Source organism: Pholcus phalangioides, unplaced genomic scaffold, assembly GCF_987345545.1.
Source record: "Pholcus phalangioides strain wild (caught in Gottingen) unplaced genomic scaffold, Ppha-v1.0 ptg000042l_1, whole genome shotgun sequence".
Taxonomy (NCBI): domain Eukaryota; kingdom Metazoa; phylum Arthropoda; class Arachnida; order Araneae; family Pholcidae; genus Pholcus; species Pholcus phalangioides.
In genome coordinates, this window is record NW_028301628.1 from 19,627,624 (window position 1) to 19,646,694 (window position 19,071).

Consider the following 19,071-nt stretch of genomic DNA (forward strand, 5'->3'; position numbering starts at 1 on the left):
GTTCCAATTCAACACCTTGAAGGAACTGCATTCAAGGATTGAAACCATCGTCATTTCATGCATTCCTATATTAAACTTGCAGTAAAAATGCTCTTCTTTTGATGGTGGGTGCAGGCAGTGCTTCCAACTGAAAGAGGTTGAAGACCTCTGCCCTAGTCTCTCAAACCTCTCTTGTGATAGCCTGCCCCCCCCCCTTTTTTTTGTCTTCCTTATTTTATGGCAAACGATCTGTGAAACATATTTACTTTCCCCACCGGACTTCAGGCTCATTTTAAACACTTTGATTGAGCACGGCGGCGAAAAAATACACTTGTCGTCGCCCCTGACTCTAGTAGAACTGGAAAAAAAATTATCTGGTCTCTCAGTAGTGAGCTGTGAATAAAACATGTCAAAAAGGGAGGGAGTGATATTTTGTGGTTTTTCTGAATTTTCGTAGTGAGATGTTGGCTGTAAACAAAAGGGAGGGATAAAATAGGAATAGTAGGTGGGGAATTGAGGTAAAAAGGACAACTGTGGCGAAATTAGGAAAATAGGAGGACATTTCTGAAAAGTAGGAAAAATAGGAGGTCTGCATATATCATAAGTACTAGGCATAGGGGCCGATTAATAACTTTGGAAGGGGGAAATTTTTTTTCACAGACCATCCATTTAATCGACATTGATTCAATATCCAAACTATTTTTTTTAGAAACCTTTTAATCAAGGGAGTAAGCACTCACCTATAGTTGAGATGAAAGTTGTATTGAAAGCATCATCCGAAAATCTGAACAATATGCATGTTTTCCCAACACCTGAATCGCCAATCAGCAACAACTTAAAAAGTAAATCATAAGCCTTTTTGGCCATTACAGTAAAAAAAATTCAAAAATACTAATATCAACTTTTCTCCATCAAATTTCACTAGTAACACAGGCTTTATGACGGCTGAAACAACTCCGTTAGAGACGATTATGCACCCTGACTGTTGTTGTTGTTGTTGTTTCTACATAGTAATAATTATATCGTGACCATAAAACCCACACGTCGTCTTGAACAAAAACTTTCGATTCATTTTTTGCGCATGCTCACTATAAGCATTATTATGGCATGAATTTTACAGTGTGTGTATTGGCAATACCTTCTGTCTGCTCTAGACGGTATTAGTATTGGCTCTACCCTGCCCGTTGTTGTAGCTCACAGCAGTCATACGTCCCGTATTTCCCGGAACAGTCCCGACATTTTCTCTTTTTCTGGCCATACCGACATTTTTACCCGTTTTTTAAACAGAGTTAACTTGAATTTGTTATTTTCATCAAAAATTAATACAGGTAATTTTTATAACTTAATAACTACGAGTTGACTAAAAATTTCCAGTGATACAGTTAGTTCCCGGCCCGGCGTGGCTGGCCCTCTCCAGCGTGGTCCAACCCTCCCGGGTAAACGGCTTACATCCCATCAGGGACAGAGCCTGGACCACGACTGGCCTTTAAGGCCCCTTTCACACGGAGCGGATGCGGACGCGGATGCGGGTCCGCATACCCTTTCACACGAGCACTGAAGGTTGAAATTCGTGCATAAAAACTATTTTTTCGCAATTTTTGTAATTATTTTTCTCCTTCACCCCTGATTCAGTGGCCATAGGCAGCCTAGAGGCATTCTTTGGTGGTTTAGTCTAGAGCCACATAGAATATGGGAATAAAGATGTCTTAATTCCGATCCTCACAAGTAGTCGATGGGAGAAAATGTCTTCAAATATTTTCAAAACATTTTGAAAAAAAAAATCCGTCTTTCCGGAAAAATATGAAAGAAAAATTCCAAAAACATCCGAAACTAATATGTTCCTAAAAAAAAAATTCAGGAGATATCAAAGAATTTGCAAGTAGAAAAAAAGGGGAGGGGTGGGGACGTTCAAAATGTCTGTGCTTAGAAATATTCACATCACAATTCTGTCTTAGGCCGGGATTACAGTATAAAAGTTTTATAAAAGTTAGTTTATAAAACTTGAAAAATGCAACCGATAGGCCGATCAGTTAAGTTCGCTCGAATGTAACAGATGTGTTTATTGATTACATTTTTCAAGTTTTATAGTGTAATACCAGCCTTAGGCCGGGATTACACTATAAAAGTTTTGTAAAAGCTCTTTGATAAAACGTGAAAAATTCAACCAATATTATCTTATTGGTTGAATTTTTTGAATGCAAAATGTGTGTGCGTGTGTGCACCGGTTGCATTTTCTGGAATGCAACCGATGCGCCTTTGGTTGAATTTTTCAACTTTCATAAAAGTTCTTTTATAAAACTTTATAGTATAATCCCGGCCGGATTACACTATAAAAATTTTATAACAATTATTTAAAAAAAAGCAACTAATAAATTTATCGGTTGCATTAGAGCAAATGCAACCAATAAATTTATTAGTTGCTTTTTTCAAGTTTTATAAAATAACTTTCATAAACCTTTTATAGTGAAATCCCATCCTTAGATTAGTCATTTCTGAAATATAAAATTTCATTTTTTAAGTTTATAGACTGAATATCGAGTAAAATATACTTGTAGGTATCGGGGGAACCACCAAAAATATTCAAGTGCTAGGGTCTTCAAACGACTTAATCTGGCCCTGAGTGAACGTCGTACGGGGATAACGTTGTTTAATAAAAGTATTTTTTTTAAAGTTTAAAAAAATTAACAGATTAAAAATTTAAAAAAATAACAAATATTTAAAATAATATTTCAGATATTCATATTTTTAAATAATTTTAAAAATTTAAAAAGAAAAAAATTAAAATTTTTAAATTAAATTTTAAAGTTATTAAAGTATGTAGTCAATTAAATATTCGTAATGAACTGAACGGCTTATATATGGACATATGTGAAAGGGCCCTTAGGGCCCTTTCACGCATGCATCCGCATCGTCTGAATAGCTCCGAATAAACCTATTGTCAAAACTTCTATGTGCGGATGCGGAGCCCGCACTTAGGTTTTGACACATGCGGACGACGTCCGGACCCGCATGAACATTTCCTAGGTGCGGAGATTTTTCGGCTCGTCTGAAAGGCGCAGTATATTCCAATTGTTAAAACTTCTTCCGGACCCGCATCCGCTCCGTGTGAAAGGGCCCTTAGGGCCCTTTCACATATGTCCATATATAAGCCGTTCAGTTCATTACGAATATTTAATTGACTACATACTTTAATAACTTTAAAATTTAATTTAAAAATTTTAATTTTTTTCTTTTTAAATTTTTAAAATTATTTAAAAATATGAATATCTGAAATATTATTTTAAATATTTGTTATTTTTTTAAATTTTTAATCTGTTAATTTTTTTAAACTTTAAAAAAAATACTTTTATTAAACAACGTTATCCCCGTACGACGTTCACTCAGGGCCAGATTAAGTCGTTTGAAGACCCTAGCACTTGAATATTTTTGGTGGTTCCCCCGATACCTACAAGTATATTTTACTCGATATTCAGTCTATAAACTTAAAAAATGAAATTTTATATTTCAGAAATGACTAATCTAAGGATGGGATTTCACTATAAAAGGTTTATGAAAGTTATTTTATAAAACTTGAAAAAAGCAACTAATAAATTTATTGGTTGCATTTGCTCTAATGCAACCGATAAATTTATTAGTTGCTTTTTTTTAAATAATTGTTATAAAATTTTTATAGTGTAATCCGGCCGGGATTATACTATAAAGTTTTATAAAAGAACTTTTATGAAAGTTGAAAAATTCAACCAAAGGCGCATCGGTTGCATTCCAGAAAATGCAACCGGTGCACACACGCACACACATTTTGCATTCAAAAAATTCAACCAATAAGATAATATTGGTTGAATTTTTCACGTTTTATCAAAGAGCTTTTACAAAACTTTTATAGTGTAATCCCGGCCTAAGGCTGGTATTACACTATAAAACTTGAAAAATGTAATCAATAAACACATCTGTTACATTCGAGCGAACTTAACTGATCGGCCTATCGGTTGCATTTTTCAAGTTTTATAAACTAACTTTTATAAAACTTTTATACTGTAATCCCGGCCTAAGACAGAATTGTGATGTGAATATTTCTAAGCACAGACATTTTGAACGTCCCCACCCCTCCCCTTTTTTTCTACTTGCAAATTCTTTGATATCTCCTGAATTTTTTTTTTAGGAACATATTAGTTTCGGATGTTTTTGGATTGGATTTTTCGAATATTGGATGTTTTTGGAATTTTTCTTTCATATTTTTCCGGAAAGACAGATTTGTTTTCAAAATCTTTTGAAAATATTTTAAGACATTTTCTCCCATCGACTACTTGTGAGGATCGGAATGAAGATATCTTTATTCCCATATTCTATGTGGCTCTAGACTAAACCACCAAAGAATACCTCTAGGCTGCATATGGGCACTGAATCAGGGGTGAAGGAGAAAAACAGTTACAAAAATTGCGAAAAAATAGTTTTTATGCACGAATTTCAACCTAAAGATGCGGGCGAAACACCCGCATCTTCAGTGCTCGTGTGAAAGGGTATGCGGACCCGCTTCCGCATCCGCATCCGCGTCCGCATCCGCATCCGCTCCGTGTGAAAGGGGCCTAAGTCTTCTTTAAGTGATACAGTTATTAACAAAAGAAAATTACACATCTATAGGCGCGTATACACTAGCGCGCGGATCTTGCAATGAAAGCATTCGCAACTGACTGTTGAGTAATTTGTACGGTGTTGCGAACGATTCTTGAGCTGTTTTCGCTGGACCCACCTGCAATCGGTTTTTTCAACAAACAAAAAGAAAAGAAAGGAACACAAAGGAAGTTTGTGTACCCACGAGCGAATTAGAACTGCTGCAGGGGATCGTGCGTTGCAAGATCGGCGCGCTAGTGTATTCGCGCCTTATGGTTTGATAAAAATAATTAATAATAATTTATTCATTTAGGCCGGAGCCCAGAAGATAAAAATAATATTCTAAGAGAAATGCAACATACCGTTTTTCGCAAAATAAAAGGGATACATCGAGCAGGTTCAACTACGTAAAACGTCATAGTCGACGGAACGGATATCAAGTCGCTGTTAAACAGTCGGTGATTACGAGTAATTGAATTTTTCGTGATCTAAAAAAGTCTGATATCAGTGGCCTCTCCACTGAGACCTCCTGAAAAAAAAAAAATAGATAGAATTAGAATTGAATAATTACCTTAGTATGCATTCCAATATTATCATACATATTATTTTCGGTCTCTTACCTCTTTCACTAAAAGAGGTAAACGAGGCTACTATCGATTTTACCAGACTATTTTGGATTAGGGAACGATAAAAACGGATCACTACAAAATAAAAGATTAATATTTCAGTAAACAGTTGCATTTATCGACATGAAGTAATTTTGCTTAACGCACATTCCGATAGTTATCATATACTGTATATGATATACATATATATATTAAGATTCTTACCTTTTATGAATCAGATCAGGGGCGTAGCCAGAAATTTCGTTCGGGGGGGGGGGACCACTTTCATTTCCGGGGGGGACCAAAGGGACAGAACAATGGATTTGGCCATCTTTCTCCCTTTTTTCGGTCATTTTCTCACATTTCGGGGGGGGGGGGACCAGACCCCCAAGCCCCCCCCCCTCGCTACGCCCTTGAATCAGATAAATCAATGACTTCTATCGGACCCGTTCTCAATAGTCTCATCAGAATCGTCATAATCATAGGCATTGCTTGCAGCACCCGGAAAGTAGTCTGGAATTCTGAGGGAATTCTAGATAGAGCGAATTGTCTGGAAGGATTTGAACAGCTTGGAGGCTCAAGGTAATCAGTAGGTTGTTGGTTTGTGAAACTGATCAATACCAATGAATAATGTTCCACTATTTCTGTCTAGAAATTGCTCTTTTTTTTCTCCCTTTCACGAAGAATATACAACAAAGAGAAATGATCGGAGCATATCGCATATTCCAATCGTCGTTGACTAAATCAACGATCTATTTCTCAACTCACTTATGCCCCTTACCTATGTCTCCATATCTGATGGTGTTTCCGTCTGGGTCGAAGAATCGTATTTAAGGGGCCCTGTTTGAACGAAATGTTCATCAACTTTTTTCGGGTCCGTCTGTGATCTCCCCCCCCCCCGGCTTTGTTTCCGAAGTCGTCGGTAGGGATGCTAGGAAAGAAAAGTATTACGATAAGGGCATGAACGATTTTTTATATTGAAGATATTACCTGCGATACGAAATTGTGTACATTTTACTTAAAAATAAATAAAGCCCTTTCACGAAGAATATACAACACAAAGAGAAATGATCCGAGCATATCGCAAAAATAACGACATTAAGTAATATATATCTTAAATGAAACATCACTCACCTTTCGCCTGAAGTGATCGGAATTTTTGTTGTTCGTAGAACAGCCGGGCCAGGGCGAGGGATTGCAGTGAGCCGACGATGCGGTAACCTTCCACCGGCTCTAACCGGTCGAAGGAAGAAATCTGCAGCAATGACGGATACACCGTTACAAAACGGTAAGTGATACCATCAGGAATCACGACCACCGTATTAGAGTCCGTGGTAATACGGATATATAATAATATATAATTAAATATTAATTATATAATAGATAACGATAAATAACGAGGATCTTGTGGCTAGGAGGCCAAATGCGCTATCTGTCAAGGTTGTCACTGGACAAAACATCTCTTCCTCACGTTTAACAGCATTGATTATCGCAAAAATCTCGGCTTGGAATACGCTATTCTCTTTAGCTAACCTTCGACTCCATTACTCTTCTATTGAACTATCTTCCGCTAGTACCACATACGCGCAGCCAGTAGCCGTTTCTGTTTTAGAGCCATCAGTGAATATTTTCTTAGAGCCCAAGGAATCAATATTATCAATACCAAATGGCATTATTCGAGACTTGGTGAGATCACTGCTTGGGTGAAACAGCCATTGCTTATGTCGCTGCTCAAATTGGTTTGACGGAATTCGCTGCTCGTCCACTATTATGTCCTTTTCAAGATGTAGCAGTCTGGTCTTGGGAGCTTCGTACTCCATGTAAATATTCAAAGCTGGGTTGCTCGTAGCCACATACAGAACTTCGTTCGCAGCTGTAACGTATGCTCCTGTAACATATAGAAGAAAGGATGTTTGTTTCATAAGAAGTTTGCTTTTGAGTTGGGTGCCGAAAGCAAGTGACACATCCATATGAAAGTCTATCCAACACCCACAGGAAAAAATTTAAGCAGTGCACCCACTGTAGGCAGGGCCGTCTTAAGAGCATCATGGGCCCCCGGGCCAAGTGATCTTTCTGTGGCCCTACCAGGCAAATTCTAGGAAATTTTAACCAGATCTCATTTTTGTGAGGCCCCTTCTGTCTTGAGGCCCCCGGGTGGGCCCATGCCTTAAGACGGCACTGACTGTAGGACCACTCTCCCTTCAAAGAAGAGAGTTATTAAATTCATTCGATAGGGGTAGGGGGTCAAAAAAATGAAATTCGCATTTTTTAAGGGGCACAGCGATAAAAAGGTGATAAATAGTCTGAAAATAACACGTGGGATTTTTTTTTATTATTCTGATAAGTGTAGCTGCCTCCGGATTGATATCGATTCTTTGGTTTTTTTGATATTTTTGATTTTTTTTATTCTTTTTCAAGGTAAGTTTCAGTTAAGGTTTCGACCAATTAAAATGAAATTTCGTTATAAAGGAATTCAAGTTTACATAGGAACAATGCTAGGTAACCTGATTTGGGGTATTAGAAAAAGTGTTCCTTAAAACGAGATTTTCGCTATAGCGGTATTCGTTAAAACGGGATTCGACTGTATTTCAAAATATTTTTTAAAATTTAAACATTCAATTCAATTAATTTTAACAAATATTAATTTTGAATGATTTTGCTATATTAATACATTTCTGTTACTTGAAAATGCTTTTGAAAGTTGGTAAATCTGAATTTTTCTCAGAGATTTCATATGCCTCCGATCAATCTCAGTGTCCCACCTTCCTACCTGCCAAAGGTTGATCCTACGTACGCTCAGATACGACAAATTGAAATGTGACGCGTACTACATATTTTATGATTCCATTATGTAGCATTTTCGTTTTAAAAAATTAAACTGAATTGGGGTAAGAAAAATTATTTTAGCTATTTTTTATATTGTATGAAACAGAATGAAAATGGATGATTTTTGTTTATACATGTAAATGTTGAATTAATTACGTACCAAATAGAAAAAGTCTTTGGTTACTTACATTACGAATTCGAGTGGATGTAATTCCTGAATTTATGCGAAACTTGACATTGTTTTGCTTGCCTAAAGCTTCAATGTTAGGTAAAATTCGTGTTGTTGCTATTCGTAAAGTATCCTCCAAATGCCGATCAGTCAGACGTGTTCTAGTTTTTGATTTTGTATTCTTCATTCGACTAAACAACTGTTCACTTATGCAAGTGCTGTCAAATATAGAAGACATGAACAATGCATGTTTGCGTATTTCTGGATACTTTTCTTCGGACACATACTTAGAATAAAAATCAATTAATGAAGGAATTTCAAAAAACTTGCATTTAACTGCAGAGTCACATTGCAAATCTGCAAATTTTAATTGTAGCTCAGGTGGAACACTTTCGATATCGACTGAGAATGGTGGGAAAAACATTTTAAGAAAGAAAGTGCGAGAACGCGGAAGTCAGAAAATTGCTTCTGAATTCCATTCTCAGACTTTACAAGAGAGAAATTCCATTCTCTTTCTTTGTATTTCCACATTTTTTGGCATCTGACTATCAATATGAATACCCATTTTCTCACCGGTCATAGAGGGAGCACCATCTATAGTTATGGCAGATATGTTGGCTAAGTCCAACTCACATTTGACCAATGTTTCTGCCAAACTTGAATATAAGTCGAAACTTCGTGTGGTATCCTTAAGTGCAACGATACTAGCTAACTCCTCAACAATTTTGAAGTTTTATCAATACCACGAATGAAAATGGCTGCTTGTGCGGTATCTGTTGCCATCTGACCATTTTTGTCGCACCACGGTCATTTTCTGCACACGAGTGCCAATTAGACCGGGCCCTACAATTTATTGCCGATTCCGAACGACAGGCTTGTTTTTTATACTCATCGAGAGGTTGGTGCGCTAACCCCTCGATGGGGGAAACCCTGCGGTAGCAATTTTTTTCTGCGGTCATGTCGCCGTTTTTGTTGCACCCCGTGTCAGGAAAGTTTTCTGACAAGGACGAACTGTGTATCGAACTCGCGACAAATCTAAACATCCTTTGGTACTTTAAGCGAGTATCTTATCGACCTGGGCTACCGCGTCCCTGTATCTGTTGCAGCCCTCGATTTAGCCATAGCTACTGAGTAAAACAAAAATTCCTCACATTTGGATTTGAAGGTCTTCAATACATCTGCTGACAGATCCTCCACACGTCTTGCTGCTGTCACACCAAACAAATTAATATTCGAAACAGCTTGAGCCTGTGATGGACTAAGCACATCAACTGCAGACTGAAGGCACTCTTTAACGAATTCTCCATCAACCCGAAGGGCTGCCCACGTCTCACAATTTTTTTCTGCTACTATATAACTAACACGAACACAATTTTCAGACTGTTCATTTCTTCCGAATAATAATGACTGTTGACAGTTCAGCTTCAATTTCAGTTCATTGACTTTGTCCTTTCGAAAATTTCCCTTCAATCCAGAATACTTCGCACTATGCTCAGTGTTAGCCCGTTCGGGTTTGAGGCCGTTCTCGTAAGTACGTAAGCGAATGCCGTTCAATGATTTCAAATTGCGTTGTGTATATATAAAGTATAATAACCCAGGCAAAGTTTACACAAAGTAGTCATACACGAGATGCTGGAAGTTAATTAGTTTATTTACACTCTAGTTAACTGAATTAATGCAAATTGTATTGTCATATTACCATCATTATTAAAAATATTAATACAACTTCATTCAAAAATACTTAACAAAATCTTCGGTTGGCCCCCAAAACAATTAAGCTCTTGGCCCTGACCCGTGATTTTCCATTGCATCTCAGTTCGCCCCCAAAACAATTAATTACAAGTACCTATACTATATGTCACATATGGGAGAGAGAATATAATCCATGCATCACTCACCAGGTGAGACCCTTCTCCAGTCTTTAGCTTTAGCCCCTTAGACACTCATCGCAGCCAAGAAACTATTCCTCTGATTACAACTCTCGTCTTCACAAGTCATCTCTTTTTCAGTCTAGTTTCGTTACTGCATTTCTAACTCTCCAATTCTCAATTCCCCCGTATCCAGATTTTCTCATCCCTTTAAGATTTCATTTCGGACGTCCCCCGTCCCTTGGAAAACTCCACCCATTTAATTTGATTTGATATTTTACCCATCATCTCTAAATTTCTATTCGTTTCCTGAAGGTTTATTCATAAGATTGGCCACTGCCGATCCATCCCTAATTTCTTTGTCCAAGCGACTCTCCCTTCAGGACCCCGAGAACCCCAACGGCCATGGCCTAACCTTTAACCTACATCGAAGCTTCCCATGACTAACACTCGGCATTTTAGATTCTCTGTTATACTTTAATTGCACCCCCTAAATAAAGGGATTCTACTTCTACTTAAATGGCCGTCAACTATTCTCAATCTTGAAATTTGTCTATTCATTCGCGTTGGTCCCTTTTATTTTCTTCGATTCCCCGCTTTCTCTCCAAGAAAACACTCCTCGGACGATCCCTTTTGCCTAGGGCACCCCTGAAGTACAACCGACCAGATGCGTTGTGACGGTAACTAAAAGATTCCCTAATGAATGGCGATTGCCCCATCTACTTACATCGGCCTGTGATTGTATTTCATTTAATTGGGACTATGTTCCCACCGCTTGGACAAAGCTTCTTCCATCGACATGACGCCACTTACTTTAAACCCTCAAGAAACATGTCTACCATCCATAAACAACCATTCTTATTTACGTTCCTATTGTTCAATTATTTGTTTGCTGTACTATAGTATATCGGTTACTGTCGCCTGCTATCGGCGCCTGACCTACAGTTCTAAATAGTTAAATCCAAAATCAAATTAAAATACTCCAAACTATCAAATTTTAAATATATCTGAAAATAATAATTTTAAATATTCCCTCTATTCTCTATTTCTATTTTAACTAGCACAAGCTAGTTAACATCAGTATCGTAATGCCTCTTTATTGTATTTATCATTGCTACCTACGCTCTCATTGTAAATGAGACAAACTGCTTTAGCCTTGTGTTCGACGAAAAAATAAAGGGATGCCCAACTTTTCTGGAAAAAAAAAAAATCACTTTTTCTTAAATTTTCCTTTTTTTTGCGATCACGGTTCGCCATCATGCCCTCATTTAAAGAATAGAAGGCTTCAAAGACCAAAAACACAAGTAGACCAACTTTACCAATATTGTACATATCCTTCCAACCAATCAAGATGCATACATCTACCTGCTCCATTCCCAACCATGCACCAAAGAAATACGATATCATGGAAATTCTGTTCATTTCTGCTTTCTCCCACTCAAGGAGAATGGAATGTACGCAAAAATTACATGGTGAAGAAGTGTATGGTGTGGTTTCTTTTACGTTTAAGGCCTTATTAAGAAGCTAAATACTGTACATTGATCAGCCTGTCCTTGTTATAAGTCTATATAAAACTTGGTGATTTTTTCCCCCCCGAAATCTTCGTTTTACCCTATTTTTTGAATGATATTGCGTCAATCGATCGAAATGTTTTGGAGGGCCATCGTTTGAAGACCCCTAGTCTAGACCCTTCGCGTGGTGTGCGCATGCGAGGCCCATGTTTCCATAGGAGTACGCAGAATTTTTTCGAGAGGGTGGGGTTTTCAGATTTTTTTTCCTTCTTGGGGGGGGGGGGTTACTTCTTTTAATGCAAAATAACACTGTAATCTTGGCTCAAAGAGAGGCTTCATGAAAAACCAGTGTCTCGAAAAGCCATGCGATAATACAAATTCGATAGTAAGAAAAAATTTTCACGCTATTTGAAATCTTATATATAAATGTGAAAGTATGTCTGTTCTTTATACAAATCTACAGTTTTTACCCCATCGTCACCAGATTTTGCATATATACCAAACAAGAAGGGATTGAACCGTAGGCTATTTTAAAAGTTCGTCAGTGCTGGGCAAATGCCCGAAAAACTGTCGGGCAACAATGGTTTTGGGGCCTCGACAATTACTTTCGGAACGTTTACTTTGGTTACCGTGGTTTCCAACAATGCGTTTCAGACGTGTATATATGCCTTTACAATAGTTTGTCACACCTTTAATTCTGTTATTATAACAGTTTGTAACTTTTCCAATCCTCCCAGTAATTGAAGAAAACCCGGAAAGAGCGCCGGGTATTTCTGCTAGCCTATATACAGGATACCCTGTATATAGGCTAGGCTTTATCTCATCAACCGCCCACCGTAGAGGTATAGTTTAAATTTAAAATATGCTTGAAAGGCGTTTGAATAATATTCGCTGCACAAGTTGGACGTATGACGTAGCTAACAACAGAGGACAACAACTACGACAACAAAATTAGGAATAAAAATGTTTAACGCCAGCTGATGAACTCAATGCTTGCCTCAAATCATCAACACTCTGGCACAAAGTTAAAAAGTTATCATTATCCACTAACATGCGAGTTCAACTGAAAAATGACTCAGCACTGCGATCATTTTTACGTCAGTTGATCAAACTTGGCAATGGAAGAATTCCCGTAGAGACCCAAGCACTGGACTCATTACGTTCCCAAATGGATTTTGCCAGTTGTTAAACTCAGTTCAAGAACTTGCAGACAAAGTCTTCCCAAACATTGAACAAAATCACCGGAACCATGAGTGGCTTTGTGAGAGAGCGATTCTACTACTACTACTAACCAGACACGACCCAGGCTCTGTCCCTCTAGAGAGAGCGATTCTGGCATCGAAAAATGACAGTGTGAACAAGATCAACGAAAAGGGGAACGAAAGACTTTATCAGTTGTCATGGGTATCGAATCCCGATAAGTCACTAAAATAGTTTTTTTCCAAATAAATATGACCAACCGCGATTTTGAAAATATATCCGACATTTCCCAGGCGACAAGTAGTCTGGTTCGAGATCAGGAAAAAATACCGGACATTTTCCAGGCGACAGGAAGTCTGGCTCGAAAGGTGCGAAATCCGGCTAAAAGAGGAAGTCGGTCAAAAACGCGCAAAAAAAAAAAAAATAAAAAAAAAATATAATTGAAAACATTTCCGGTGGCGCCATCTAACGACGGAAATGGGCATTGTCGTGGTCAAGCGCCGCCAATACTACTACCAACACTTTGGGAACCACTGTATCAAGGCAATAAAGGTGAAAAAAACTCTTCTCAAATAGTCGTATCTTAAGGGCAAATATTATCGACTCAGGCAGTAGAATTTCTAGGACCGGCCCTAAGTAGGTTTATACACAAGTATAGTACAATTGAGTAATCGACGTTGGATGTACCCAAAATTTTGAATGTCTACAACAGCGAGTAACTCTCCCTATAAGGAGTTTTTTAATATTTTCTTTCTTCTTTGTTTCTGCTACTGATGAAGGAACTTCATATAGTTCCGAAACGCGTATAGCCATGTTCGTTTTGGAATTTTTTGTACATGCAACGTCGATTACTCAATTGTATTATCAAACCCAAAAGGTAATTCATTTCTACAAGTATAGTATATACGGTACTTAAGTAAAATGGGCGCGACAACAACCAAGTTAGCAACATTGGTAGGGATACGTAAATTTAGTATTTACGAAATAACCGAGATAAATGCGAAATTCACGAAATAAATGCGAAATTTGCCAATTTTGATGAATAAAAAAGAAAAAATTTAATTTTTACTACTTTTCTGCAAAATCTCGATAATTTAAATTTTATCGTTAATTCTTTCGTGTTTTTCTCAAGCTATAATTGACACCTTAAAAGAATACGAAACTTAATACGAAAATAAAGGATCCAGTATCAGACTCCGCGCGTCATCTTGTGAGTGACGCATTCATTAAGGAATTCAAAGAATTTAATTCTGTTGTGGCCAAGACGAAGATAACTTTTTTCGCACTCAAGAAAAATGAACAGTGCGTATTTAAGCTACCAAAAAGAAAAAAGTATCACTGTATAAGTCGTGGTTCAAAGGTGTCTTTTATCTGAACGAATATCATATATTGCAGCTTTTCTCAATAAATGCGAAGACGATTGCTCCAGCATAATTTTCCTAAAATTAAATTTTGACAATGAAATTCTAGCTCCGAAAATACGGGTTCCGTTGACTTTCGTTTCCGAGTTCTGTAAAAAAAATTATGCTAATAGAAAATTTGAAAGAATCAAACTTCCCATTCGCACATGTTTTGTGGAGCAAGTTCGTTGATTTGAAATCTTTTGGGATCAAATTTCAAGGGAATTTTTACGGGAAAAAAATAAACAAATGAGTACAGTAGAGTCTCGATTATCCGACATAAACGGGCCGGCAGAACGTCGGAGAATACGGAGATGCTAAGGAAAGGCCTATTAAACGTCAAATTATGTTATAATTTTGCACATTACGAACCTAATAGTCATGTTTACAGCAAAACAACAGAAAAAATTGAGAAAATGAACTTACAGTTACAGAATATTTTGAAGTTAAATATAGCACTTAAAGAAGTTCAGTCCTGTGATGATTTAAAAAAAATTTGATCGTAGTCTGCTTTCCTGACGAGTGCCGTTTCTTCGCTGCTAAATCTTGCCATCTTTGCAGCATCATTATGTCGATTCCTGTAGCTTCTTCTTGTTACTCAATGTATTTAATTATAATTTCTAGAGCCTTAACTGTGTCGTTATGTGAAATTCTAAAAGCTCAACAGTTGGTGCTTGATGCGATCTTTTTTTTTTTTTTTTTTTTTTTGCGGTGGGACGTCGGATAATACGGAAGGTCGGATAAACGACTCTACTGTATGTTGGAATTGATGAACGGCATAGTATTCTGCTGAAGACACAGCAGCCGAAAAGAGTTAGAATAAATTGACTTTACGCATGACATCCAACCAGTGTCGTCTTAATGCATGGGACCGAACACGGCCCAGAAACCTCGAGTACAGAAGGGCCTCATGAAAATGAGATCTGGTTCAAATTATGGAGAGTAACCATTTTTAGCAAGGTGGGGGGGGGGGGCGGCCCTCAGAAAAATCATTTTAGCCGAGGACCTATGATATAAACCAGTGTTTCCCAAAGTGGGCGATAGAACCTACTGATCCTATGGGTTTACTTGAGTTGGGGGGCGATGAGAGGAAAAAATTATTGATGAAGGGGGCGATGGAACAAAAAGTTTGGGAGACTATGATATAAACTGAAGAGCCAAAAAAACTGGTACAGGCATGCGTATGCAAATAAAGAGATGTGGAACCAATGAGAGTACGGCGCTGCGGTCGGCAACGCCTATGTAACACAACAAGTGTCTGGCATAGTTGTTAGATTGGTTACTGCTGCCACAATGGCAGGTTATCGAGATTTAAGTGAGTTTGAACGTGGTGTTATAGTCGGCGCACGAGAGATGGGACATAGCATCTCCGAGGTAGCGATGAAATTTGGATTTTCACGTACGACCATTTCACGAGTGTACCGTGAATATCGGGAATCCGGTAAAAAATTAAATCTACAACATCGCTGCGGCCGGAAAAAGATCATGCAAGAACGGGACCAACGACGACTGATGAGAATCATTAAACGTGACAGACGTGCAACCCTTCCGCAAATTGCTGCAGATTTCAATGCTGGGCCATCAACAAGTGTCAGTGTGCGAACCATTCAACGAAACATCATCGATATGGGCTTTCGGAGCCGAAGGCCCACTCGTGTACCCTTGATGACTGCACGACACAAAGCTTTACGCCTCGCCTGGGCCCGACAACACCGACATTGGACTGTTGAGGACTGGAAACACGTTGCCTGGTCTGACGAGTCTCGGTTCCAATTGCTTCGAGCTGATGGACGTGTACGGGTATGGAGACAACCTCATGAATCCATGGACCCTGCATGTCAACAGGGGACTGTTCAACCTGGCGGAGGCTCTGTGATGGTATGGGCGTGTGCAGTTGGCGTGATATGGTCACCCCTGATACGTCTAGATACGACTCTGACAGGTGACAGGTACGTAAGCATCCTGTCTGATCACCTGCACCCATTCATGTCCATTGTGCATTCCGACGGACTTGGACAATTTCAGCAGGACAATGCGACACCCCACACATCCAGAATTGCTACAAAGTGGCCCCAGGAACACTCTTCTGACTTTAGACACTTCCGCTGGCCACCTAAATCCCCAGACATGAACATTATTGAACATATCTGGGATGCCTTGCAACGTGCTGTTCAGAAGAGATCTCCACCCCCTCTTACTCATACGGATTTATGGACAGCCCTGCAGGATTCATGGTGTCAATTACCTCCAGACATTAGTCGAGTCCATGTCACGTCGTGTTGCGGCACTTCTGCGTGCTCGCGGGGACCCTACACGATATTAGGCAGGTTACCAGTTTTTTTGGCTCTTCAGTGTACAGTCAAACCTCGTTAATGAGTCACTCTTGGGAGAGCAAAATTATGACTTGGTAAGCGGAGTGACTCGTTAAACGGAGTAAGCTATAGCTGTGCCAATTCCTGCCTGACTTCCAAAAAGTGACCCGATAAGCGGAGTGACGTGTTAACCGGGTGACGCACTAACTAGGTTTGACTGTATATATATGCTATTTTTTTTAAATATATTTAATTCATTTTTTAAAATTTTTATTTTTTGTGAAATTTTTTTTTTTGTCAACAAATACGAAATTTCTGACCTGAATGTTTTTTTTTGCGAATAAATGCGAAATTTATGATTAAAAAAATTTTTTTTTTGCGAAATTTACTTATCCCTAAACATCGGGTAAGGTAGGTTTATCCACAAGTACAGTATATACACGGCCGTCTCAAGATCATCATGGGCCCCAGGCCAAGTGATTTTTCCGAGGCCCTACCTGGCAAATTCTAGAAAAATTCAACTACTTCTCATTTTTCTGAGGTGCCCGGGTGGGCTCATGCGTTAAGACAGCACTTAGTATATACGCTATTTAAGTGAAGGGGACGCTGCGATAGCCCTCTTCGCTGCTCTCTGTATCCACCTATGAATTATCTTTTCTTTTTGTGTGACTTAGTTGGGCAATGCCGATTAACATTAAAACAGAGCAATATAATGAAAAACTGGATTGGGTGATGAAATTTGAAGAAAAAACCGCCATCAATATACTACTACTATACTTCAATTCTTATTCTGTGTCTATTACAGTGAAGCCTGTAAGAAACGGACTGTCAAGAGACAAATAATATTCCGTTTTAGACAAATTTACGTTTTATAAAGGGGCAAATCAAATCACTAATCATTCAAGAGACTATATTTTGACTTTGTTTAAGACAAGTTTCCAACTCATACAGTATGTGTCTTTAGACAGGTTTCACTGTAAATCCTTCATTATACGATATAGATTTTCACTCACAACTATTTATTCATTATAATTCTTTGTAATACTGGATTAGTTTTTCACAATCGTATGTCACCAATAGAAGAAAGCAATCACATTTGTTCAGAAGGTAAATTTGATAACATAGTGAAAAAGCTTGCTATTCAGAGAGAAAAAAACTTATCTCATGGATTTTAGCTAAAAAATGCTCAACATAGAAGAGTTCTTTCTCAGTCTTAAACTACACAGATCATTGTAATTTTTTAAACATTTTTTTAATTAAAAACATTTTAAAATTACACAATTTATATCAATACTTAACACAACATAAAGAGACTGTTACATCTATAAATAGCATACTAGAAGACAATGTTAAAGCTATTTTCTGTGAAACAATCATAGGAGATGGTTTATGTTGCATAATTCACACTATTTACACTGTCAATAATGCTTTCGAAAAAAATTGCTGAAGTATTGAACAATTTCAATGAGAAACAGTTTCTATATAAATATGGAGATACATTCTTCAACTAAAAAAATACGGTCTGTCATTAATGGATGGGATAGACTGAGTCAACATGTTCATCATGACAGAATTCCTTTTGTTCAAATGCTGCAGTACAATTCAAAATAAATACAAGACAATAAAAACAAATATTCAGGGGTTTCAAGAGGCTAAATTTTTACAAAACTACTGCGAAAGCACTAATAGTACTAATTAGTACAAAACTAATATGAAAAAAAAAAGTGTGAAATTTTATCTACGAGCAATATAAATTTTTAATACGTTTCCATGTGTCTAAGAGACAGTATAGTTTGGTTTACACCAGGTACTTTCAGCTTTTGACAGCACAGGTCATATTTGACATTTTTAATCAAGTCCACGAGTCACTGAACTATATACAAATACGTTGTCAAAGACCTCAGAGGGCTACTTATGGCCTTGCGGCATGACCATCTTAAGAGCATCATGGGCCCAGGGCCAAGTGATTTTTCTGAGGCTCTACATGGCAAATTCTCGAAAAATGCAACTACTACTCATTTTTCTGAGCCCCCTTTTCTCTTGGAGTGCACAGGTAGGCCCATGCAAGACACTGCCTTGTGGACCATGTGTAGAAGACTCCTGGTCACACCAATGATCTCCAAACCCGGTACCCACACCCTTCTTTGATGCCAAAGAACGACCAACTTAGGAGAGTGTGGGGTCTCACCTAATCAGTTTAAAACAAATTGAAACAAAATGTAGAATTTGCGGATACCAGTGGGACAAAAAAATCCATCCGTAAAAGAGGGATGACCATTAATCAAGGTGTGTGAATTGCTTGCATTTATTATACAAGGGTAAATTATCATTTGGCCATAAACGAGGGGTGGCCGCATCTGAGAGGTTTTACTGTGATTCCACAGTGTTGAGGCATGTAACCACTTAACTTAAGGACGAATTAATCTCTCAGCTTTGTCGAGTGGAATAGTAAAATAATTTGCGGATGGCACGAACAGGTGGCAGCACATATGGTGCTAAGTTGAAAGACACAGAAGTTCCCACTCCATGATCCTCAGAGGCCTTGATTTCTTTGTTTTAAAGGATTTTTATGAAACACAGAATGTACACAGTG

General features: G+C 38.0%; 1 protein-coding gene across 1 annotated transcript in view; it reads right to left on the bottom strand.

Annotated features, from left to right (window-relative positions):
* Positions 1 to 963, bottom strand: part of Rab10 (RAS oncogene family member Rab10) — a 51,960-nt gene extending 50,997 nt beyond the window's left edge. Inside the window, exon 1 of the mRNA XM_089254580.1 lies at positions 720 to 963. Within this exon, the coding sequence (XP_089110706.1) occupies positions 720 to 846 (127 nt within the window). The 5' untranslated portion in view covers positions 847 to 963. The remainder of the gene's footprint in view (positions 1 to 719) is intronic.
* Between the last annotated feature and the right edge of the window lie 18,108 nt (positions 964 to 19,071).